Source organism: Danio rerio, chromosome 7, assembly GCF_049306965.1.
Source record: "Danio rerio strain Tuebingen ecotype United States chromosome 7, GRCz12tu, whole genome shotgun sequence".
Classification (NCBI taxonomy): domain Eukaryota; kingdom Metazoa; phylum Chordata; class Actinopteri; order Cypriniformes; family Danionidae; genus Danio; species Danio rerio.
Window position 1 is genome coordinate 15635001 of NC_133182.1, and position 26459 is coordinate 15661459.

The 26459-nt window shown below is 39.0% G+C and overlaps 2 protein-coding genes across 6 annotated transcripts in view; one reads left to right on the forward strand and one right to left on the reverse strand.

The window, feature by feature from the left end:
• mef2ab (myocyte enhancer factor 2ab) overlaps positions 1-26459 on the forward strand; it is a 77301-nt gene that overhangs the window by 2540 nt on the left and 48302 nt on the right. For 3 of the 5 annotated variants that reach the window (XM_073908119.1, XM_073908122.1, XM_073908121.1), the window contains exon 2: positions 21383-21567. In XM_073908119.1, coding sequence (XP_073764220.1) covers positions 21514-21567 — 54 coding nt within the window. In that variant the 5' untranslated portion in view covers positions 21383-21513. Of the gene's footprint in view, positions 1-16946; positions 17202-21382; positions 21568-26459 lie in introns of those variants that run through there. The other 2 variants (XM_073908120.1, XM_073908123.1) reach the window with 1 other exon arrangement.
• LOC141375321 (uncharacterized) lies at positions 5096-12531 on the reverse strand. Its single transcript, XM_073908117.1, has 2 exons — positions 12442-12531; positions 5096-12063 (listed from the first exon to the last, which is right to left on the reverse strand). Exon 2 carries the CDS (start codon positions 11839-11841, stop codon positions 5740-5742), a length of 6102 nt encoding a protein of 2033 aa, XP_073764218.1. The 5' UTR covers positions 11842-12063; positions 12442-12531; the 3' UTR covers positions 5096-5739.

Genomic DNA, 26459 nt, shown 5'->3' on the forward strand with positions numbered 1-26459 from the left:
TTTTGAAAACAGTTTTGCTTGGGTTTAACGAACAGTTTACATCAATTGTTCGCAGGGTGATCTTTGTGACTTCCATGATGGATGTGTATCTACTGTACATACAATAAAACGTACCCCAATTAACATATTTCAGATTAGTAAAGATGCAGACGGCCCCCACTTGTGGATTTGTCATCTGAAACGTTTAATGTACACAATCCGATTTTTTATTTTTTTTTGTATTTCAATATATATTTTTTGTATTTTAGGTTTCGCAAAAATCTACATTGAGGCACATATTTCAGTTGAGCTTGAGTTGTTTACCACACATATACTGTTCATGCACAACATCTTTTGTGTCTTTACTGTCCGATCACTCTTTTGACCTTGTGGGTAGGAGGATCACCCGTGCTTTCCTGATCTAATTGGAGTTGGCTTAGACTTCATTTAATCCTGTTGCTCAAACCAATCCTCTTTAGATCTGTTAAGGATCTTTGAAGTGACCTTTGACCCTGTAATGGTAGTATTGCATAGCACTTCACATATTTCTGTTGCTTCAGGGGTCTGATGAGCATCTGCATGTAAACAAAGTTTAGGATGTCTCTGTAAAACAAAAATTAAAGGTTAAAACAGATTGTGTGTCAATTTTTATACGTTATTAAATACTTTTTACATGTAGTTTAAAGGAATTTTTCGTCTTTTGTTGTCATTCACCTTTCCTTTTATGTCTTTAATTTATGTGATCTAAAAGCTGATCAAAGTATGTTTTACTATTAGTTTTCTACTTTAAATTTGAGTAATTCAGTGTTACTGTTTTAATCTATTTTTGTAATTGGCTCATTTATTGAAAATTTTAGAGCGAAATGACTAAAGGCTGATTTATACTTCTGCGTCAAGTGCTCGGATATGTTCTGGCGCAGCCTGCGCGTGGACACATAGCCCTCACTGTGGCTGATTCTGACGCGCACCTCTCAAAAATTGTAACCACATGTCACAGCGACATGTAGCGCAAGCACTGTGATTGGTCGGCTTGGTATCGCTGGTGATTGTGGGCGAACCCATTTGAGAGAGTCTTTACAAGTGTGCAGTCCCGTGAAGAAGCTCCAGATAAAAAGTTTTGTTTTGTGTTTACCTTATGATTATTGTTGTTGCACGTCCTCTGGTTCCCGCCTTCAAAAGTTTGAGCTATTTTTACATTAAGGTAGTGCTCAGCAAAAACATGCCAGCGAAGAAACTCGACACAGAAGAGCATAAAATGCTAGTGTTTTGGAGGTGTTAATGCAAAGCAACACAAACAGCACGCAGAAGTATAAATGCACGACAACGAACAAGGCATGAGCCATGGGTCACGCCAATCACTTGATGCAGAAGTATAAACCATGCTTAACATTTAGGACTGATTATTCAAATTCAAATTGTGTTTGTCACATTTAGAGTCATACACAGTATGAAAAACGGTGAAATGCTTACACAACCACCTGTGACACTAGCTTTGTTTACATCCACCAATTTTTATGTGCATTTTAGATATGCATATAAAAGAACGCTTAATGGAAAGCCATGATTGGCATAAGTTTTAAAAATCCACATAAAAAACGTACAGTACGAGTAGGATAAACCTTTTATTCGAGAAGATAAGATGCACATGAACTACGATGGAAACATTTTACTAAACAAATTCCAGTATGCGCTTTAAAAGAAAGCCATGTGATTTTGTTATAAGAGATTATGTGGTGATAAAAATGTGTGTGAACGGACAAACCAGCAGGATGAGCACATTATAAAACATCTGAAAAGTTGTTTTGGTCATTCTAAAACACCTTAACCGTTTCAGTATTAGTGTTATTATATTATTAATGACCTCCAGAATAGTCAAGAGTGTCCGTGCTATGCGTCTCCTGTAGAGATGCAACGATTAACCAATTTCACTATTAACTGTGTTTGTATTTGTAACTGTTAATTAATCGTAAAGACTTCTTTACACTGCATTTCTGCTCGGAACAAAATTCTTTTTCTTTTTCACAGTTCTGCCAACTGTGCTAGTTTAAAGTTCCGAGCTTGTACGCTGAGGCTAATATCTACACACACTGGATTACCTATAGCTGTGGCTATTAACTGAGGGCTGTTGACAAGTCGTGACTTTCGGATGTGCAAGTTTGCTATTTCTTTTCTTGCATGCATATTGGGAGTGACATGCATGCGGTGCATCGCAAGTCACGTGACAAGAACTGACCAATCAGCTTCATACTTTGTATAAAATATATACATTTCTACTCCAAAGAGAAAAAAAATACAAAATGAAAAATACCAAACAAGTTATAGTTGATAATATTTATCTAGATTATACTTCATGTAGTTGATCAAAAGTGCCTTTCAGAGAGAGAGGTTCAGCAGCCTTCGACTACATTTGTTCTCTTTAAAGAGCCCATATTATACATGAAATAGGGTCATATCTTGGTTGTAAGGGTCTCCAACAACAGTTTAATATGCATGCAAGGTCAAAAAACTCTTTCATGGTCTTATAATCTGCATTTATTTTTACCTAATTATCCCAGCGACTCCCGTATGAATCGTCCAGTGATTCATTTGTTCCCAAACCCCTCCTTAGCGCGAAGCTAATCTGCGCTGATTGGACCGATGACAGTCTGTCGCGATTGGTCGACTGCCTTCAGTGAGAGAGTGAAATGCCAAACAGCTAATCAGCAATATAAAAGTAATCACAGTTCATACACGCTTGATAGTGTAGGCGTGGATTTTAGCTGCCAGTGGGTCAATGTAAATACAGACTATGGACTTGAAAATACAGACGACTGACTATTTTATTGAGCAAAAACTCCAAAAACAGTTGAGGAGATCTCCTTCTCACTCTGCTCTTTTCACAGACACACACACACACACACACACACACATACGCACTTAACCCTGCTCCGGACGACAACGCGCGCGCACACACACACACACACAAACACACACACAAACACACACACCTCCGGACGACAGCGCGCGCACGCACACACAGACACACACACTAACGTTACTCCCCGTCCACGGAGCTCCGTTAACGCAGCACGCGTCGCGTTTTTAACGTGACTTTGCACACGATAAGAGAATATAGCCAGTTAACCTGATACAGTACACGCGGTTACAAGTAACAAATCACAACTAAATACATTTGCAAGCTAGAGTCAACGAGGCAACTTTAATCGCACGTACTTACACTTGAGAAATGGAGGAAGAAACCCATCCTGACGTCTATCAGTAAGTTACTCTTTACTGATCCTTCCTTTAACAAACGCTGATGAAGTATTCTTTGTAGCATGTAGCTTCCAGAAGTTTCCAGTAGTTTCCAACTGCTTGGCTATAATGCTGAGGTTTCATCTTTGGGTAGAGACTCAATATATCCATCTGCAGTGTGACTTCAATCGACCGGCATGTTTGTGTGTGTGTGTTTGTGGGTGTGTGTGTGTGTGTGTGTGTCTCGGTTTCTGCGTCAGAGGGCGGGGCCTCAGGTTTGAAATCTCCCGGGTTTGCGCGTGCACGTGAATAACTTGGTTTCGTTCGTACGTCATGGCGAAACACCTAATGAATCCGTATCAAGGCGACTCGTTTGAAGCATTATGAGTCGACTCTTTTTTAGATGAATCAACCGTTTTTAACACTGTACACTAACAGATTTAAGCCTTAGCTGGATACTCCACTTCACTTAGAGCTGTGTTACACACTACATGGAGGGGAATTTTCAAAAACCCATAATATGGGCTCTTTAAATGGGAAATACTTGGCTAATATTATGCTTAGATTTACATTAGAAAAATTAATTTATTTTATTTAAGTGGGTAGGCTAAATTGACCGTAATGTATGAGTGTGAATGAGTGTGTGTGGATGTTTCCCAGAGATGGGTTGCGGCTGGAAGGGCATCCGCTGCAAAAAAACGTGCTGGATAAGTTGGCGGTTTATTCCGCTGTGGCGACCCCGAATCAATAAAGGGACTAAGCCGAAAAGAAAATGAATGAAGGAATTTCTTTCTTTTATTTATTTATTGTTCTGTCGTTTATATTTTTAGTGTAAAATTATTACTTAGGTTTAAATGCCAAACACGTTTATTCACTTATTTTTAAGTACAAGAGAAATAATTTGTTTTTTATTATTATTTAGTGCTGTATTATTTAGTTACTGAGCAGTAATAAATAAAATTTTAAGATGTAAGGAGTTTTCAAACTAGTAGATTATCACTAGAACCGTGATAATTCCTCAAACTATAACCGTACAACCAAAATCTATAATCGTTGCATCCCTAGTCTCTCGCCTTCAAACGCCACTGGGAGTTTACTGCATGTCGGCATTGTCTTCTGAGGCGCAAGTTATTTATTAAATAAAGAATAGATTCATACACCTTCTCCTACTGCAGCAAATTCTGTTTTTACTGTTGATATTTGGCACCAGTTTATCAGGAAGTGACAATTTTGATCTCTTTGACTCGTTAGATGGAAACGCTGCTTAATTCTCACGTTTTTTATGTTAATGTGATTATTTTAGTTTTGCGCATACATTTCATTTGCATTTGTGTATGGAAACACAACTACTGTAATAGTAACAATAATAACAAAATAAAGTAATAATATAACAATAGAATCTAAACTATGGAGAAATATAAATTATGCAATAGAAAAAAAAAAGCAAATACAAAATATTTAAGGTCAATTTGTATTAAATCCTATCATATGCTTCATACAATATTGGTAATATCCTACGTATATTCATCCGTCCATGAATATGCTGTTTTGTACTACGAAAACAAAATGGTTTTAGCCTGAAACTAATTCTAACTAATTCAGGGACGAGCTGAGATTACTGTAAATGAGTTCTCAGCGTGAGCTTTATGATATAATGAACAAACACAGCGGGATGCCGGAGTCTCTCGGTAGATCTAATGTGTGTTTAAGTCCTGACATAAACAGGAAGCGTTTTATTTGCTGAAAGGGCAGAATATAAAAAATAAAGATTCATTTGAGGAGCAGATATGTAGTGAAGTCCCACTACATTCAAGATTTTTGCTGGCTGAGGCGGCCAAATATGGATCTGATTTCGGTTAGAAAATCAAGAGTGGAGAAGAGATTCTTTCTGATGAGCATTTATTTCTGTCCTGAATATGCAGCTGAGGTATGCACTGGAGATATTGCAAAGAATGGGTGGGTATGGTCTACAAAAGGAAATAAAGAGAAATAATTTACCAAAAAATATTCATCTAACATTTGTGTCTTATTGGACTAACACAATGAGAAATATTAACTAACACAATACAAGATATACATGATAAAGTCTGTATTTCCGCCTGTTATAGCAATGAAATGAACTGAAATACAACAGTAAACTAAATAACAGGGCACTATAAATCGTTATGTAAACAAACACTGGCCGCATTCGCACGTAGCATTAGTGTGGAGGGCGATGACTCAGCAAATTAGATCGGCAAATTACGGCCGAAATTAACGGGAAAAACGATCGTCAAAAACACTGAAAGTGACCAATAACATGCATGACATATAATAATCATAATCAAACATATATATGTACTCACTTGTATAACATAAACGCATTTGCAGAGCATAACCTGCGGCATAAGCAGTGAATGGCATTCAGTCCGTACTGGTGTGCGTCATGTAAAAATGTCCGTGCGGGAAACAATTACTAATTTAGGTTCCTAGGACAGGCTTTCTAACACAGCCGCCCCCAATTATCTGTCAGGATAATTGTACATTTTAAGAAAGTTTGTCTGCCGTGTCAGGAACATTATCCTCTAGGTGCGGAAGGGGAATTAATCGCACAACTGGACGAGTGTAAGTTTTTTCCTTAACTTTAACTCTAACGGTACGAATTTTACCGTCAGCTCCAGGTAACGTTTCAGACACTGTTCCTACAGGCCATAAAGCACGTGGGAGTTGTGGATCAACAATAAGAACTACTTGGCCCATGGTAAGTTCCTTGCCGTCCTTCCTCCACCTCTGGCGATCCTGTAAACTTGGGAGATGATGGCGGATGAAGGCAGTCCAGAAATTATCAGCCAACACCTGGCTATGTCTCCATCTGCGTCTGCCGAGCAAGTTGTTGGAGTCATACAGAACTTGAGGAAGTGAGGCATCACGTCGGCCCATAAGGAGCAGGTTGGGAGTCACTGGGTCCAAGTCGGCGACGTCAGAGGATATGTAGCCAAGTGGCTTGGAATTCAGAATGCCTTCCACCTCCACTAACAGGGTTTGCAATACTGCCTCTGGCACTGACTGCTCTCGCAGGATGACACGTAAAGCAGACTTCACCGATTTGACCTCACGCTCCCAGGTTCCCCCGAAATGAGGAGCACTTGGTGGGTTAAAGCGAAATCGAATCCTTTGCTCCGCAAGCTGCTCCTGAAGCTTTGGTGCCATGGCATTGAAGGTCTCTCGTAATTCTCGATCCCCTCCAACGAAGTTAGTGCCATTGTCACATAGCAATTCCATGGGCTTGCCTCGTCTTGCGATGAAGCGACGCAGAGAAAGCAGAAATGCATCAGTGTCTAGTTGTTCCAGTAGATCTAGATGCACGCACCTGGTGGTCATACATTTATAGAGGACTCCCCACCTCTTCTCTTGGCGACGACCAACTTTAACCGTGAAGGGGCCAAAGCAATCTACCCCTGTAGAGTAGAACGGGGGTTTGTAAAGTTGCAGTCTGCTGGATGGAAGATCAGCCATTTGGGGTGTCTGAGGTTTAGCACGCCAGAACTGACAGTCTCTACATGTGTGCTGATGTTTCCGAATTGCTTCTCTGCCTCTCAATACCCAATACTGGCGGCGCAGTTCAGCGAGGACCCGTTCGGAGCCTGGGTGAAGGAGTCGCTGATCTGTCTCCTTAATTAACAGCTTGGTGACAGGGTGGCCAGGATCCAACACAATTGGGTGGATAGAATCCAAGTCTAGGCTGTCAGTCCGACGTAATCTTCCACCTACTCGGATGAGACCTGTGGCTTCATCAAACTCAGGGGCAAGAGAGATCAAACGACTGTCAGAAGGTAGAGATTGGGCAGTCTTCAGAGCCTTGACCTCGTATGGGAACGAGTCACTTTGAGCCTGTACCAGGAGGAGTTTCTCAGCTTCAATATAGTCAGCTGCGTCACTAGAGAAGTTATTATCAGCAATAGCCGCCCCGTGCAGGGACCTAACAGTGGCCTGGACAAGTTCTTGCCATGTAGAGAACTGAGTTGGGTCTGGGAGTGAAGGGTTATTCACTGAAATAGTACCAACGAAGGCAGCTTTCTTTAATTCACTGAGTTCTGGTTCTACCGCTAGCTTGGGAATGGATGGCCATTGGTCAACGGATTTAAGGAGAAAGGATGGTCCTGAATTCCATTGGTGAGGGCCTGTTAGCTCCGCTAAAGTTAGACCCCTTGTGATATGGTCAGCCGGGTTGTTGGCCGAATCAACATACCTCCATTCAGCTGTCTCAGTGAGAGTCTGTATTTCAGCTACACGTCCTCCAACAAACACCTTGTAGCGGCAAGACTCTGCGGTCAACCAGTACAGCACAGTTGTTGAGTCAGACCAGAGAGTGACTGAATCGATGGGAAGAGTTAACTCATTTTGTATTACTTGGGCTAACTGGGCGCCGGTCAGTGCTGCACTTAGCTCCAAACGAGGCATGGATAGGCATTTTCTGGGGGCCACTCTCGATCGAGCCAAGACAAAGGTGACGGCAACATGTCCTTGATCATCAGAAGCACGTAAATAAGCCACTGACCCATACGCTCTTTCAGATGCGTCACAAAAGATGTGTAGCTCTCGAGTGACAGGAGGATTATCAGGCCAGACTGGTGTGTATAGTCGAGGGAACTGCAACTGAAGGAGTGTTGGAATTTCTCCTACCCAGGTTAACCACTTATTCCTCAGCTGTGCAGGCTCAATCAGATCATCCCAGCCCAAGTTTTGCTTCCAAAGGTCCTGAATGAGGACTTTAGCCCTTGTAGTGAACGGGATAATAAATCCTAAAGGATCATACTGACTGGCCAATGTCTTGTACATGTTCCTCATAGTAGGCTCCAATGGCTCTGCAGAACGTAAATTGTAACCCAGAGAATCATTGAGACAATTCCACCGTAGGCCAAGAGTGGGTTCTTGCAGGTCTGTACTAGCTTTGGTTAACCATCGTTCACTGTTGGTAGACAAGGCCTCTGCGGGAAGATGCTGGATCACAGATGGTACATTACAGGCCCACTGTCTTAAATCAAAGCCTCCCTCAGCCAGCAACTGACGCAGTCCATCCACAACGTCCTTAGCTTCCTTGGCTGTTGGTGTGCTGTAAAGACAGTTATCAACATAAAAGGAGTTCTCCACTATGTTAACCAACTTAGGCATGTCACCTTTGTGTCCTTGTGCATGGTGTTGGAGGGCAAAGATGGCGCAACATGGACTACAGGTAGTTCCGAAGGGAAGCACCTGCCATTCGTATATATCGGGCTCTCGATCCCTGCACAAGTCCCTCCATAGGAAACGAAGCACCTGTTTGTCTTTGGGCAGCAGACGTACCTGGTGGAACATGCCCTTTATGTCCCCGCTTACAGCAACAGCATGCTGCCGGAATCTCAGGAGGACTCCCAATAACGATGGTCCCAAAGTTGGTCCAGGCAGTAGCTGACTGTTCAATGACTGTCCTTGATGTTGAAAGGAACAGTTAAAGACAATCCGGTCTTTGTTGTTGTGATGTACAACGTGATGCGGAATATACCAAGACTCGTTACTCTTGTTGGCTTCCTCCGCAGTTATCTTGGCAACATATCCAGCTGCCTCCAACTTCTGGATCTCAGTGCAGTATGCTTTAGCCCTCTCCGGATCCCGTGACAGCCGGCGCTCTGTGCTGCGTAAACTGGGTAGAACTGCATCCTTTTCTGCATGGAGCAAACTCACAGGTGTCCGTCTCAGCAGGGGTGTAGCGTAGCGTTGAACACCATCCACATTTACTCTGATGGTAGAATCCTGAAGCATGTTGTAAGCTTCCTTATCTTGCTTAGACCTGGTGATTATTTTCTCATTGTATGGAAGGGTGTCAACTTGCCAGAGTCTTTCTACATGATGGATAAGTTCATCACGGGCTGGAGCTGTCATGATGTTAAGACATTGCTGCTTTCCTCGTGAGGACTGCATAGGACTCATCGGGCCTTGGAGACACCATCCGAGTTGCGTGCAGACCGCAATGGGCCCCCCTACTGGGCCTTCGCAGACAGGCTGGATGGGTGTCAGAAGGTGAGGATTGTCAGATCCAATAAGTAGCAGTGGCTTTACCCTGTCCACGGGAGGCAGAGGCAGATCCTTCAAGTGTCGATGGGCATTCTGGAGTGCAGTAACTGGGTAGTTGTGCTCTGCCAGGCACAAACCGGTTGCAGTGAATGCGTTGCATATAGCAAACTTTACCATGGGCTTTGTGACAGAGGACACCTCAAAGGAGATTGACCGCCCTTCCAGCTCTGTGTGGCACTGTTGAATTGTCTGTAGGGGAAGCAATTCAGTGGTCCCGGTTAACTTGAGCTGCCGTACTGCTGGCTGTAATACTATTGTCCTCTCTGACCCGTCGTCAAGGACTGCATGAGTTTCCATAGTGCGGTGGCCATGGTGGAGAAGGACCTTAACTACTTTCAACATAACCTTTGGTGAACGGTTAGGTCTGTCGAGGTAAACCCTGGTGGACGGCATGCTCACCATAAGTACAGCCTTGGACGTGTCATTAATAGTGTTATGTAGAACTGTGAGGTGAAGTTCTTTGCAGACCTTACATGGGCGCTTAAGGTTACAGGTCTCTACTGCATGTGTCCTGCCACATCTCCAGCAACGGTTTCCCTCTTTAATCCAAGTGACAATTTGATCTGAGGTCAACTTCTTGAACTGGTCACAAGAGTTGAGGTAATGGTCCCTGTTGTCACAATGGGGGCAGTATGGTTTCAGCTTTGTATTGGGTTTCTGGGCGGCAAATCCAGGGGGAGGTGTGCCCCTCTCATTGGCCAAGAGTACTGGTGTTGCCCGCTCCTTCGGGCGAGTAGACACTGTGACCCTACCATGAGGCTTGGATAGTTCACTCTGGAACAAAGTTGCGGCTCGATTGGAGATGCGTTTTGCTTGAGATTTGATCTCTAACCAGGCGGCTAGATCAGGAAGTGTGTAGGTCCTATCGGTACCTGTTTGGAGAATCCCCCTGCTCAGGCAGTATTCAACAAAACCATCACGATAGGCAGATGGCAGTTTACTTAACAGGCGATCGACGTGAGAGCCACACATGAGCTCGTAACCATTCTGGCCCTCAAGTGTCCTTAGCATGCCCACCAACGACTGAACAGATAAGGCAAAGTTATCAAAAGCATTCGCATCACCCATTCTGATTGGTGGAGTGTTCATCATTACACCCAGCTCTGACTGGACAAGCTGTCGCGGCTGGCCATACTTGTCTTGAAGAGCCTGTAGTGCAGCTGAATAAGGACGAGGATGATACATGTAGGCTTTGGCCAGCTGCTGAGCACTGGGAAGTTTTAAGTGGCTTAATAAGACATGGTACTTGTATTGCTCACTGAGATGGTGGTGATTAGTCAACAAATTGTCCAACGCTAATTTTAGCAGGGCAAAGTCACTCTCGTTACCGCTTTCAAACACTGGTAACTTAGGCTGTGGGATGCCGTAGGCCGATGCAAACAGTAGCTCTGTACCCATATGTGCAGGGTGACTGTTGTGCATGAATGGTGGTGGCTGCACATAGCTAAGGCTGGTAGGTTGCAAAACTGGTGGCGGGTGGCTGGTGATTGGAGGCTGTAACAGACGTGCATGTGCTGTCACTGGAGGTATTACAGTTTGTGGTACAGTATATGACGTAGGCAGCTGCGGGGTGGCTGTGATAGGCGGTGGTGGCATAGACTGCATGCTTGTATGTAAGGGAAGTGCAGAAGTGGACATGACTGGAGCTCTCAAATGTGGTTGGGATATCACATTTGTTGCAGATAACACAGTTCGAACTGGCATAGTTATAGGGGCAGTCTGAGATACCTTAGAGACCGGCGATGAGCCTCCTTGTGGCACTGCAGTAAATGGTGCACCTTTAGACTCAGCTGTCAATTGCAGAGGTCTAAATGATGGCTGAGACACCCAGGAGTCATCACAAATACCCTGCTCTGCATGACAAGTCTGTATTGTTGACGTCACAGCGGGTGACTGAGTAGCGGGCTGCTGGAAAGAGGATGAGAGATGAGATGAACGCATGACTTGATCAACACATACAGGCTGAGATAGAGACAAATGGTTGCCGGGTGAGCTTGTATGGATAGGAGTGGTCGAACCAGAGTCTTTAACGAGCATAGAGGACACAAGCTTAGCAACCTCAAGCTCAGTTTCTGCTTGTTGCAGCTTACGCTGTCTTTCTAGCTGCTTTGATAAGGTTTCTTTTGCTCTGAGAGCTTCCTCTTGAACTTGCTGGGCTTCTTTAGCTTGTGCCTGTAGCCGCTGGTATTCTACATCAGCCAATGAGTCCTCTGCAACCTGCTGACGAAGACTGTCTAACTGCCTTTGTTTAATCTTCTCCTCCAATATAGCAGTCTGAACGCTGGAGAGCTCAGGTGGAAGATAAACGCCTGTGGAGGTGACAGATCGCCTACTTGTCCTGGAGTGAGAGCTTACACCACTATGAGACGTTTTCCTCGAGCTGCTTCTTGACTTACTGGGACAGTGGGAAGAAGCTTTGGGAGGAGGGTCCTCAGTGGGTCGATAGCCAACCTCATAATCGTCCAGGTGAGAAGGGAGATGAGTCTTACGGCGTGGTCTTTCCATTGTCTCTGATGCGTCATCATTTGCTGGATCCATATTGGTGTATTATTGCTCTCCTCCGGCTCGAAGGACCATAAAATGTAGTGAAGTCCCACTACATTCAAGATTTTTGCTGGCTGAGGCGGCCAAATATGGATCTGATTTCGGTTAGAAAATCAAGAGTGGAGAAGAGATTCTTTCTGATGAGCATTTATTTCTGTCCTGAATATGCAGCTGAGGTATGCACTGGAGATATTGCAAAGAATGGGTGGGTATGGTCTACAAAAGGAAATAAAGAGAAATAATTTACCAAAAAATATTCATCTAACATTTGTGTCTTATTGGACTAACACAATGAGAAATATTAACTAACACAATACAAGATATACATGATAAAGTCTGTATTTCCGCCTGTTATAGCAATGAAATGAACTGAAATACAACAGTAAACTAAATAACAGGGCACTATAAATCGTTATGTAAACAAACACTGGCCGCATTCGCACGTAGCATTAGTGTGGAGGGCGATGACTCAGCAAATTAGATCGGCAAATTACGGCCGAAATTAACGGGAAAAACGATCGTCAAAAACACTGAAAGTGACCAATAACATGCATGACATATAATAATCATAATCAAACATATATATGTACTCACTTGTATAACATAAACGCATTTGCAGAGCATAACCTGCGGCATAAGCAGTGAATGGCATTCAGTCCGTACTGGTGTGCGTCATGTAAAAATGTCCGTGCGGGAAACAATTACTAATTTAGGTTCCTAGGACAGGCTTTCTAACAGATATACTTGCAAAAACACTTTTAGAAGCCTGTAAGGAAAACTCTTCTGTGGTTATTTGACAAATCTTATTAAACGTACCTGGCTCTTCTACATCCCTGCAGGCACAGGACATCAACATGACATCATACTGATGTTGTACTCCAATGTCATGGGGACATTGGATTTTGTTTGAAAATGAAAGTGTCAGGCCGACTTCAATGTCCAACCTAAAATCAACCAAATATCAACGTCTAATCATGTTACACCTTGACGTTATGTAGACGTTACCACTATGACATCTATTAGACGTTGAGTTTTGGTCACTTAAACTAACCTAAAATCAACCAAATATCAACGTCTTATCATATTACACCTAGATGTTATATGGACGTTACCACCATGACATCTGTCAAACGTTGGATTTTGGTCACTTTCCAACACGACCTAAAATCAACCAAATATCAACGTCTAATCATGTTACACCTTGACGTTATGTAGACGTTACCACTATGACATCTATTAGACGTTGAGTTTTGGTCTCTTAAACTAACCTAAAATCAACCAAATATCAACGTCTAATCATGTTACACCTTGACGTTATATAGACGTTACCACTATGACATCTATTAGACGTTGAGTTTTGGTTTCTTAAACTAACCTAAAATCAACCAAATATCAACGTCTAATCATGTTACACCTTGACGTTATGTGGATGCTACCACTATGACATCTATTAGACGTTGAGTTTAGGTCTCTTAAACTAACCTAAAATCAACCAAATATCAATGTCTAATCATGTTACACCTTGACGTTTTATAGATGTTACCACTATGACATCTATTAGACGTTGAGTTTTGGTTTCTTAAACTAACCTAAAATCAACCAAATATCAACGTCTAATCATGTTACACCTTGACGTTATATAGACGTTACCACTATGACATCTGTCAAACGTTGGATTTTGGTCACTTTCCAACAAGACCTGAACTCAACCAAATATCAACGTCTAATCATGTTACACCTTTACGTTATGTTTGTTAAGTCATTACTGGACATCAAAATAACGTTGTTCTTAGAAGCTGGCTAGACATTGAAATTTGGTCACCTGACATCACAACCTAAATCTAACCTAATATTAATGTCTTATGATGTTGTGTTTCTGCTGGGATGCAGAATGACAACACAGGTTATTAGAAATTTGTGCTTCTGCCTACATATTTGTGGAACCATAAAAACGCACTTAAAGATACATTTGACTTCAGTTTCTAGGTAAAATTAGGACTATGAGGCAGTATGGCGACAACAACTTTTTGTTCCTTTTCACATAAATGATATTTAAAGCAACTTAATATTGATGAATGAAGGATTATTCTTATACAGTTCATTGCACAGCACTAAATAAATATCACAAAATAACATAACAGTTTCTACTAATGCTACTTGAATAAATTTGCTTCACCTATCTGTTTCTATATCGACAACTTTTCTGGTGTGGCCAGTTTGCTTAGTACGTATATGCGTACAAGAAGGATGTATATCTGAAATGTACAACAAAATGTACTCTAATTAACATACTTTACATTTGGAAATATGTAGACTGCGCCCTCTAGTGGATTTGTGATCTAAAACGTGCAACGAAATGTATCCGGAGCAATGTATTTTCATTTATGAAAAGGAATGAGATCAGGCTGAAAATGAATTTATTTTTCATTGTTTTATTGAATTACATTATAAGTAATTTCTCTACTCACAACACTTGCAGAAGCTCTTCAGGCAGGTTAATGCTATAAATAAACCAGTTTGGTACATTTAAACTCTGATTGATTGCATTTACAAAAACTCAATTCGTTGTATTGTTTTGTGACGCCTGAATAAAAAATGAATGTTTCTGACATAAAACAATCTGTTTAACTTGCATCCCAATAGAGATAAGTACATACGCAGATCCCTCTGAATGACAAAAACACGAACGTACAGTAATAAAATGTTGAACAACAGAGAAATAAGACACACAGGGCCCCTGAAGCCAGATGTGTCAGTCTGCGTTTATTATGAAAAACGAGCACACAACCCTTAATTACCAGACGAGGCCTAGCTGGCTGCGTTCAGTCCTCAAATAAGACCACGGGGTAAATAGTTTTGTGTAGTGAATTATTGTAAAAATGATTTATGTAAAGAGGCCAGACATGCACTCAAGCAAGATTATGTCACGTCTGTGTGTGTTTGACAATGCCTATTGTGTTTCTGACGGAATTGTAGTGTGTCGCTCGTCGGAAAAATGCTTGTTTTTTTTTGTAGTTCCCACAAAAATCAAACTTGTGTCACCATTTTTCTCTCTAAGCCATTGTTTAAACCTTTATGAGTTTCTTTTGGGAATGTTAAAAATCTGTAGTTTGAGCCCCGGCTGGGTCAGTTGGCATTCCTGTGTGGAGTTTGTATGTTCTCCTCATGTTCGTGTGGGTTTCATGTGCTATATGTGAATTAGATCAACTAAATTGGCTTTAGTGTATGTGTGTGAATACGAGAGTGTTTGGGTGTTTCCCGGTGCTGGTTTGCAGCTGGTAGGGCATCCGCTGAGTAAAACATATGCTGGAATAGTCGGCGGTTCATTTTGCTGTGGTGACCCCTGATAAATAAGGATCTGAACCGAAGGAAAATTATTAAGTGAATGAACTTCCCATTCGCCTTGATGTTAAAACGACATCAACAATACAAACTGGTTTGTTTTCAAAATCTTGACGTCTATTTGACGTCCACACATTGATACTTTTTCGACCACATAAATAATGACACAAAAAGTTTTATTATAACAGAATAGTTCATTATGCATCTCGCTCTAATTGCATATTTACACTGGATTTTGTATTCCTTCAATGCATGTAAATTACAATGATGTCAAAACAACATCAAATCAACATCTAACCTTGGCATCAAAAAACATGTCACCTTACGTGACGATTTTTTTTTTTTAGTGAAAATGTTAGACGCACTAATGTTAGTCAATTTATGATTATTTTCTTTATTTATTAGTTTTTAATAATTTAAAGGGGCTAATAATTTTGACCTTAAAAGGGTTTTAAAAAATTGAAAACTGCATTTATTTTAGCCAAAATAAAACAAATCAGACTTTCTCCAGAAGAATTTTTTTTTTTTATCAGAATTTTATCAGAATTTTTTTTTTGCTCTGTTAAACATCATTTGGGAAATATTTTAAAAAGAAAATAAAAATTAAAGAGTGTTTAATAATTTAGATTTTTTAAATAAATCTGTATGCATGACTTTAAATTAAAAAATGTTTCCAAAAATTGTGAGAAAAATCACATCATGGATCATCTATTTAGTTAAGCAAATTTTTAAATCCCTAATAAGCAATGATATTTGCATGTACATGTCAAAATGGTTCATTAGCTGACTTTCTTTGGTGGAGAAAGATTAAAACACTGTCATCCAATGGAATGCTTGTTTCTCATTGTCACAACAGTTTTTTTATAATTATGATGTTTTATATATGAATGTGAATTAATATTTTTCATTTATTTAAAATACTTTGCTTAATTTAAAAAATAAATAAATAAGTAATACATTTATTTAACTTGAATGCACTAACCCACAGGTGTCAAACTCAGTTCCAAAAGGGCCGCAGCTCTGCACAGTTTAGTTCCAACCCTAATTAAACACACCTCATCAAACTAATTGAGTCCTTCAGGCTTGTTTGAAACCTACAGGTAAGTGTGATGGAGCAGGGTTGGAACTAAACTGTGCAGGGCTTCGGCCCTCCAGGAATTGAGTTTGACACCCCTGCACTAACCTGATCAAAAATAGAAGCGATTCTGTTTGTTTTAAATCGCTCTCTAGTGTATTATTTAGTTTTCTTTTGCTTCAAAAGTGCGACGTGCTATTGCAACTTTATGAGATAAATGTTAACCAGTATTCTGTTTTTTAATAAAATTTTAATTCATAGTATAATATTTATTATTGTATACTTTATATTTAATACATTTATTTATTTATTTATTTATTAAATGTGCTGAACATTCCTGTTTGTATTTAAAAATGTGTTTTTTATTTTATTTTAATAATCACAAATGCAGATTCTTCTTGACAGGTGAAATGACCACTATGCAGACTTCATTATTGCTAAACCTGGACATTAGAGTAGAATTACATTACGCACATCTTAGCAAATCATACTTGCATTTCTGCCTTTTGCTAAATATTCCATAATCACAAATAGTGATGACCTTTAGTTGTGAATTAAAATGTGGTAATTTGTTCATTTTCTTTGCACATTCACTTTAATATGAACTCTTGGTATACGAGAGGTCAAATGTAAAAGCCTAAAGCATGCAGTGTTGCATTGGCTCCTTCTTTCACTTCGACAGAGTTGATGGATCATATGTAAGGCATCTCGTCGGTTGCCCTGGTAACGCTGGAGATGAGCGGGAAGGTGTGAAAGTGCGGGAACGCGGGTGTTATTCCTTTGTCTTCCATCAGATCTTCTTCACTTCAAACATCAGGCAGGAATTATCTACAAAACAGGTTTAGAGTAAGAGGAGCTGCTTCAAAAAGTCGAGAAATAGTTGGAGTAATGCCGTTCTCCGGAAAACATTCTGAGTGAGGGATAAAAACACACAAAAGTAAGCCGTTATTTCATTTCTCTTATCATTTTAGGATGCATATACTGGATGTATTGTACTGATGTGAGAGAATATGATGGCCTGCGATGTGCATTGAAAGAACGTTTTTTTTTTTTTTACTTGATATTTTAGGGTAAATGTTTTTACAGAAGGATTATGAGAAAAATTTTTTTCATCATTACAGTATGCTGAATATAGTTAAAAGAAACAACAACAAAAAACGTGGGTGGCACTTTGGCTCAGTGGTTAGCGCTGCTGCTTCACACCAAGAATGTCGCTGGTTCGAGTACATGCATACATACTCTCTCATTCACACAGACAACTTAGTTTACCGGAGCACCCGGAGGAAAACCATGCCAATACGGAGAGAATAGTGTACAAACTCCACACAAAAATGCCAACTGACCCAGCCAAGGCTCAAACCAGTGACCTTCTTGCTGTGAGGTGACAGCTTTACCCACTGCACCGCCGCGCTGCCCAAATCAAATCTAAAACCTACAAATTTGTAGTCATAAAGAAGTCTGATCTATGAAAACATATGCAAATTATATAAATGACATTCAAGTTCATAAATTTGGATTTCATATACAGATTTCATACAAAACAGGCGACACTATGGCTCAGTGATTAGCACTGTCGCCTTACAGCAATACGGTTGCTGGTTCGAGTCCCGGCTGGATCAGTTGGCATTTCTATGTGGAGTTTGCATGTTCTCCCTGTGTTCACATGGGTTTCCTCCAGGTACTCCAGTTTCCCCCACAGTCCAAAGACAAGCACTATAGGTGAATTGGATTAACTAAATTGGTATGTGTGTGATGAGAGTCTATGTATGGGTGTTTTACAGTGCTGGGTTGCAGCTTCAAGGGTATCTGCTGTGGTGACCCCTGATGAATAAAGGGGACTAATAAGGGAAGTTGAAGGAAAATGAATGAATAATAATATACAATATATGATACATATGCAACATATATACATATATATATATACATATGCAATATATATATATTTTTTTTTGCCCATTGGAATCACAAATATGCACATGCAGTCAAGCCTGAAATTAGTCAAACCCCAGCGGTGTATTGTGTATTCATATATGGCCATATATGAACATGTAAATAAAATTATAGTTAATTTATTTTAACATGTGTATACTGTACCTGTATACAAATCTGTTATTCCAATGGTTCAATGGTGTATATATATATATATATAAAGCATCCTGTAGAAAATACTAATTTAAATGGGAGATTTGTGTAAAATAATTTATAATTATATTTCAATAACAATTTTAATAATAATTTAAAATAATATTTTTTACCCACTGTATACATACATACATATACTGTACATACATATACTGTATATATATATATATATATATATATATATATATATATATATATATATATATATATATATATATATATATATATATATGTAATACACAGTGCTCAGCATATACTGTATGAGTATACAACTCACAAATCTGTCATTTAAATTAATGTGTATGTTGCATAAAACATTTTATATATGTAAAATCCAGCTATGAACTAGTATGTCACATAAATAATTTGCATCTATTGTCACACATCAGATTTCTATATGGGAGAATTGACAATGTTTTTGCATTTAGCGTCTCCTGAATTGAAGCTTTGATGGCTGCTTTTCATTCAGGATTTCCCAGATCACATGTTGTATTTCCAGATTGATGATGGGTTGTGTGCTGGTCTGATTTGCTTTTGATGGGAAATAATCGATGTTAATGAGACGCACTGTTACTGAATTTGTGCAGTGACATTTCCTGACCCATAATCCAGTGGGTTTACAGTAATACATTGTTTACACTAGCCAGCAAATCAGATTACAGGACAAATCTCTAAAATGGATGAGTTTATAAATGTGCAATTGATTATGATGGCGGTGGCTTTTTTCATCTATACTGTTTATGTGTTATTATTTATACTTTAATACTGTATAACATTTATACAAATTGGATAATAGAAGATTGGAGAAAACATTGGCTGGTCTGATGAGTCTTGATTTCTGCTGCAACGTTCAGATGGTAGGGTCAGAATTTGGCATCAACAACATGAAAACATAGATCTATTCTACCTTGTATCAATGGTTCAGGTTGGTGGTGGTGTAATGGTGTGGGGGATATTTTCTTGGCACAATTTGGGCTCATTAGTACCAATTGAGCATCGCGTTAATGCCACAGCTGACCTGAGTATTGTTGCTGGCCATGTCCATCCCTTTATGACTACAGTGTGCTTGTCTTCTGATGGCTACTTCCAGTAGGTAAACGCACCATGTCATAAAGCGCAAATCATCTCAGACTGGTTTCTTAAACATGACAATGAGTTCACTATACCCAAATGGCCTCCACAGTCACCAAATCTCAGTCCATTAGAGCACCTTTGGGATGTGATGGAACTTGAGATTCACATCATGGATGTGCAGCCGACAGATCTGCAGCAACTGTGTGATGCTGTCATGTGAGCATGCAAATCTCTGAGGAGTATTTCCAGTCTCTTGTTGAATCTATGCCACAAAGAATTAAGGCAGTTCTGAAGGCAAAAGGGGGTCCAGCTTAGTACTCGTTCGGTGTACCTAACAAAGTGGCCAGTGAGTATATGTTATTATACTGGGGGTGTATGCGAGTATATGTGGGGGTCTGTTGTATGTTTTATGGTGAAAACTTGTGTACATGGAACTTGGCTTGTGTTAAGGCACCTTGCTGCAATTTTAGTTTCCCCATAGGAAAATAAATTTAAGTCTGAATTTGTGATATGTGGACCGCAAACCCCTAAACCCTGGACTGCAAAACTGTCTTATGGCTATATTTTTTGCAGTTGCTAAAAAATGCGTTGAATAAGTCAGAATGATTGATTTTTCTTTTATGCTAAAAATCATTAAAACAATAACTAAAGACCATGTTCAGTGAAGATTTAAATTTCCCTACTGTAAATATGTCAAAACTCAATTTATGATTAGTAACATTCATCGCTAAGGGCTTATTTTGGACAATTTGAAGGCAGTTTTCTCAGTATTTGAGTTTTTTGAAAGCTCAGATTCCAGATTTTCAAATAGTTTTAAATTCGCTTTGTAAATCTTGTCATATCCGAACAAACCAAACGTCAATGAAAAGCTTCAGTTTTTCATTTACTGTTAAAGTCAGAATTATTAGCCCTCCTAAATTATCACCAACCCTCCTCCCCCCCCCCCCCCCCCCCCCCCTGAAAATTTTTTTTCTCTTAATTTCTAAACACTAAAAGTTTTAATAACTCATTTCTAATTTGTTTTATCTTTGTCATGATGACAGTAGATAATATTTTACTACGTATTTTTCAAGACACTTCTATACAGCTTAAAGTGTCATTTAAAGGCTTAACTAGGTTAATTACAGTAGGGAAGTTAGGCTATTTGGTCAAGCCATTGTTTTACAGCGGTTTGTTCTGTAGACTCAGGGTTTCCAAACTTTTCGACCGCAAAAATAATGCCAGTGACTCGCAACCCCCAATATCCTCTGAGATGGTTATAAATATACAAACTCTGCATGCAGTGGCGCACACACACCATTAGGCCCATGCCTATTCTTTGTTTAATTTTTTTTATGTATGTGAGTGCTGTAAATGTGTCAAAGTTTAACCTGGTGCCATAAAATCTGCTGCATCTGACACTATTCCTGTGTCTCTAATAATGCAATCACCCCAAGGGTCACAATCAAACAGAAAAAAAGAAAGGCTGTAACTATAGGCTACAAAATCTTCAGTAGGTTATGGATTCAGCAGGTTATGGTTTATTAATGAAAAATTTGACTTTTAGAAATCACCAAGTGACCTTCTTTTTTGTCCCATGACTCCCCCGGGAGGTCCCGACCCCACTTTGGGAACCACTGCTGTAGACAATCAAAATAAATATTGCTTCTTTTATATTATTTAAAATAAAACACATAAGACTTTATTCGAAAGAAAAAAATATTATAGAAATACTGTGAAAAATTCATTGCTTAATGTTATTTGGAGAAATATTTAAAAAAAAATAATAATAAAATTCACAGGAGGGCTAATCCTTTGCTCTTCATCTTTAAATCTGTAAATGTATGACTGGTTTTGTGGTCACATATTATGTTTTTCTTATATGATTTGCTGCTTAACGTTGATTGTCCATTTTTTTTGCAGGTTCTGTGGAGGTGAAGAATGCAGACAGGAGGTCTTTTCATACGATGCTGTAAAACCAAAACATAATCGAGCACAATCACCGCAGAAGAAAGAGGATTCTGATTAGCGAATAGAAACAAAGGGAAGTGACAATGGGGCGAAAGAAGATCCAGATTACCCGCATAATGGAGGAGAGAAACAGACAGGTGAGATGAGGACATCTGCTTCACAAATACAGACTGGAATATGTAACGGTGAAACATTTAGCATTCATTTTCCTTTCGGCTTAGTCCCTTTATTAATCTGGTGTTGCCACGGCGGAATAAACCACCAGAATCACACACATACACTACGGACAATTTAGCTTACCCAATTCACCTACAGCGCATGTCTTTGGACTTGTGGGGGAAACCGGAGCACCCGGAGAAAACCCACGTGAACACGTGGAGAACATGCAAACTCCACACAGAAACACCAACTGACCCAGCCGAGACTTGAACCAGCGACCTTCTTGCTGTGAGGCGAACATGCTACCCACTGGGCCACCGTGCAGCCCTAGCTGGATTATTGGTAATAAATTATTAATGTTTGAACTGCATATGTGGATTATTTGGAAGCTGGTCTTTGTCCTATCACATGTGGGGGAAACGAGCAACCGAAGGAAACCCACGCGAACACTGGGAGAACATGCAAACTCCACACAAAAACGCCAATTGACCCTGCCGGGACTCGAACCAGCAATCTTTTATGCTGTATGGCGTTTGTGTTACCCACTGCGCCACTGTGCTGCCCGCTATGCCATCATAAATAGTGAAAATAATCCATTGAAGAAGGCTTTAAGGACCAAGCGGAATCCTCTGTTGGCTGTCGCTTTGGTGTGACTTCAGCTAATCAGTTTTGGCCAATGCTAACAAGTCTTGGACCTTATTCTTGAAACAAAAAATGACTAATGAAAAGGTGTGAAGCACCAAAAGTGACCAATATTAAAATGAATTTGAATAATAGCTTGGCTATTGTTGTTATCCGTGAATTTTAAAATATACCTTTTTGATTATGATGACCATCCGACAAGCTATTTTAGCTAAAATAGTGCTTAAAATGTCACTAAAATAGTATTTAATTATAGATATTTAAATCTCAGAATTAAATAGTAGCCTAAATGAGGCCTATAACTGCAAAAAGGTCCACTTTTTGAGAGAAAAAAAAACCCCCACCCCTTTCATCAGGCTGGCGATGGGCCTGGTAGAGTAAACACATCTGTTGTAAATATTGTTCAATTGAGTAAAAAGTGGAGTACTCATGAGTAGTGAGCATTTAGTAATACACAGTGAAAAGCTAATGCATTTGCATGTTATTCGTGATTGTGTGTGTAAACATAACATTCTATTTATTTAGTTATTGCTAAAGACTATTTGGTTTGTCATGCAGTAGACATCAGCCATCTTCTCATCAGTGACATGCAGTCTAAACAGTCTCGTTGTCATTGTGTGTAAAGATTTTGGACATCGTTTTGTAAACCCCTTTAATGCTTTAATACATTTTTAATGCATAAGCATTCACAGCCTTTGCTCAATACTTTGTTGATGCACCTTTGGCAGCACACTGCAAAAAAATATTTTCTTACTAAGATTTTTTGTCTTGATTCTAGTCCAGATATCTACAAATTCTTAAATCAAAAAGAATTTTCTAGACAAGCAAAACATATAGTCTTGTTTTAAGAAATAATATGCCAAAATTAAGTGAGTTTTTCCTTAAAACTAGCAAAATAATCTAACAACGGGGAGAGCAAAATAATCTTGTCAAAAGGAAAAATAAGATTATCTTGCTTATTTTAAGAAAAAACTCAATTAATTTAGGCATATTATTTCTTAAAATAAAACTATATGTTTTGCTTGCCTAGAAAATTCTTTTTGATTTAAGACTTTTTAGATATCTAGACTAGAAACAAGACGAAAAAATCCAAGTAAGAAAATATTTTTATTTTATATTATATTTTCGATATTTTGATTAAAAAACACGAAAAATCTAAGTAAGAAAAGCATTTTTTGCAGTGCAGCTTCAAGTCTTTTTGGAATTTGATGCCACAGGCTTGGCACACCTGTCTTACGGAGTTTCTTTTTTTGTTCAATAGGATTTAGGTCTGGGCTCTGGCTGGGCCACTCAAGGACATTCACCAAACAGTATTGAGGCAGTTTGGCATGATGATGTGATTTACTTTCTACGTGCGATTTGATTGGACAGGAATCACAGGACAGATTTTTCTACTCAGCCAATCCTCATAGACAAGAAAAAATTAAGTAGTGACTGCAGGTTGAAGTAAAATAACCAATGCAACACTAAAAATGAAAGTACAAATACACATTTTTAAAACTACTTCGTAAATTACAATTCCTCAATTACAGTAATTTAAGTATTTGTAATTTGTTACTGTACACCACTAGTGCCAGTATTAGCGGAGAATGCTGTAGAGCAGTGGTAACGTCCCACATCTTCCTTCATTCCTAACATACATGGCTTACATCTGCTGAAATGAGCTCCTTGGTGTGTTTATTGAATGTGTTGGTCAGACAGTGTGTCTGAAGGCCGCTTCTCCTCCACACTGGAGCTCTTGTACAGTTGGTGTGGTAGCAGTAATTAGAGCAGTTCAGGGCTCCACATCTCTCATTAGGAAACTGGTCAGTCTGAGACGGCTCTCTCTCTGCCCCGATGGCCATCACTCACTGCTAAACCACAGAGACAAGCCTGAATGTACCCAGTCTAAATTTAAAATACCAACCAGCACCACAAACTCTATCTAGTCTGGGCGCTCTTGTTCGCTGGAGTATTTTTGGTACAGAAAGCCTTTTTTGATCAGACATTTGCGCTGGTTTACTTAATGACACACTGTATGTTGGAGTACAGTATACATCTGCAGTCAGAATTATTAGCCCCCTTGTATATTTACTCCCAGTTTTTGTTTAAAGGAGAGAAGATTTTTTTCAACACATTTCTAAACATAATAGTTTTAATAACTCATTTCTAATAACTGATTTATTTTATCTTTGTTATGATGACATTAAATTATATTTTATAGATATTTTTCAAGACACTTCTATACAGCTTAAAGTGACATTTAAAGGCTTAACTAATTAGGCAAGTTAGGGTAATTAGGCAAGTCATGTTAAACAGTGGTTTAATCTGTAGACAATAAAAAAAATTGTGCTTAAAAGTGCCGTATGTACGTTTTTGACTATTCTAAAGCTTAAAAATATCATAATATGTTTGCAGATAATTAGGAAACATGCTAGGTGAACTTTGCCGAAGTCAGATATTCTGCTTTAAATGTGTGCTTTCCGTGGTGGAAAGTCTGTCTTTGTTTTGGTTCTTTTAACCCATCCAATGACAGTTTAGCCAATTATATTTCAGCATGCCGGGGTGACTTGGTGGAAAACTGCATATTTCATTTATTCATTCTGAAAGTCTCTCACAGCATGCACTCGTGACTGAAATGCGACCTCTGGTGGACAGTAGCAGACTCTGAAATGACACGCAGATTCAAAGTTCCACATGAGGTTATTAATTAGCCAATAATATAAATCTTACTAATGTGAACATTAGGTGAGCAGGTTAAATTGTAACCCCGTGTCCTAACAACACTTTACGTGATGAGATACGCAGTGATGAGCAATTTGTTTGTTTGCATCAGACAAAACTCGACAGAAATTGAAATGCAGCCATTCAGAAGCACAGATGCACTCACTCACGAAATGGTAAGGTTTACAATCTAATTCATACATATTAAACCTCTTTAATATTATAGATGCTGAATCACTAATGGGTGTTCTGAGTCACAGTAATGAAGTTTAAATGGTTTATTTTATTTTCAAGATCTGCTGCTGTAAAATGGCATTCAAACTCACATTGTTAGCATTAATTAAAGCACATGAGATGTACCTGAGGTGATCATTGTCAGTGTATCCTGTTGTTCAGCTGCAATAGAAGCCATTTCTAATATATCAATTTGATATGTTACTTTAAAAAAAAAAACTAATTTTAATATTGAAAATATTCTTTCTATCGTGTGTCATTGCTTTTATTTACAACGTGATCATCAGACTTGATCTTTTCTGGCAACCTGTGCTTTGTTTTTGTCTTGATCCAGGATTGCAATACCTCGTTCAACCACTGGGTATGAAGCTTACATACTGACCTTAAAAATGGAGAAAAAAAAATTAAAGCTGCTTTTATTCTAGCCGAAATTTAAACAAATAAGATTTTCTCCAGAAGAAAAAATATTATAAGAAATACTGTGAAAAATGTCTTTGCTCTGTTAAGCATCATTTGGGTAATACATAAAAAAAACAATTAATATTATGCTTATAGTGCTAATAGTTTGCACTTCAACTGTATATATTTATCTATTTACTGTAAACCAGTAATTGATTGTAGGATTAGCTTTAAAAAGAAAATACGGTCACACTTTATTTTAAGGTAAATTCTCACTATTAAGTATGACTTTGCTCAATAAACTACTAATTTGCTGCTTATTAATAGTTACGAGACAATTAATTTTAACAGATTTTTTTTGGTAACTTACCAGTGACAAGTCAAATCTCATTTCAGTATTAGTAGAGTAATATTAGATAATTATGTTAGGGCAAGATTTTGTTTAGGGTTAGTAGAACACAGTGCACCTGGAAAGTATTTATAGCGCTTCACTTTTTACACATTTTTTATGTTACCTTATTCCAAAATGGATTCCGTTCATTTATTTCCTCAAAATTCTACACACAATACCCCATAATGACAATGTGAACAAAGAGTTTTTGAAATTGTTGCAAATTTATTAAATATAAAACCCTGAAAAATCACATTTACGTCATTGTTCACAGCCTTTGCTCAATACTTTGTTGATGCACTTTTTTTACAGCCTCAAGTCTTTCTGAATATGATGCTGCAAGCTTGGCACACCTTTCTTTGGGAGTTTTTGCCCATTCCTCTTTGCAGTACCTCTCAAGCTCTATCAGGTTGGATGGGAAGCGACGGTGTACAGTCATTTTCAGATCTCTCCAGAGATGTCCTATAGGATTTAGGTCTGGGCTTTGGCTGGGCCACTTTT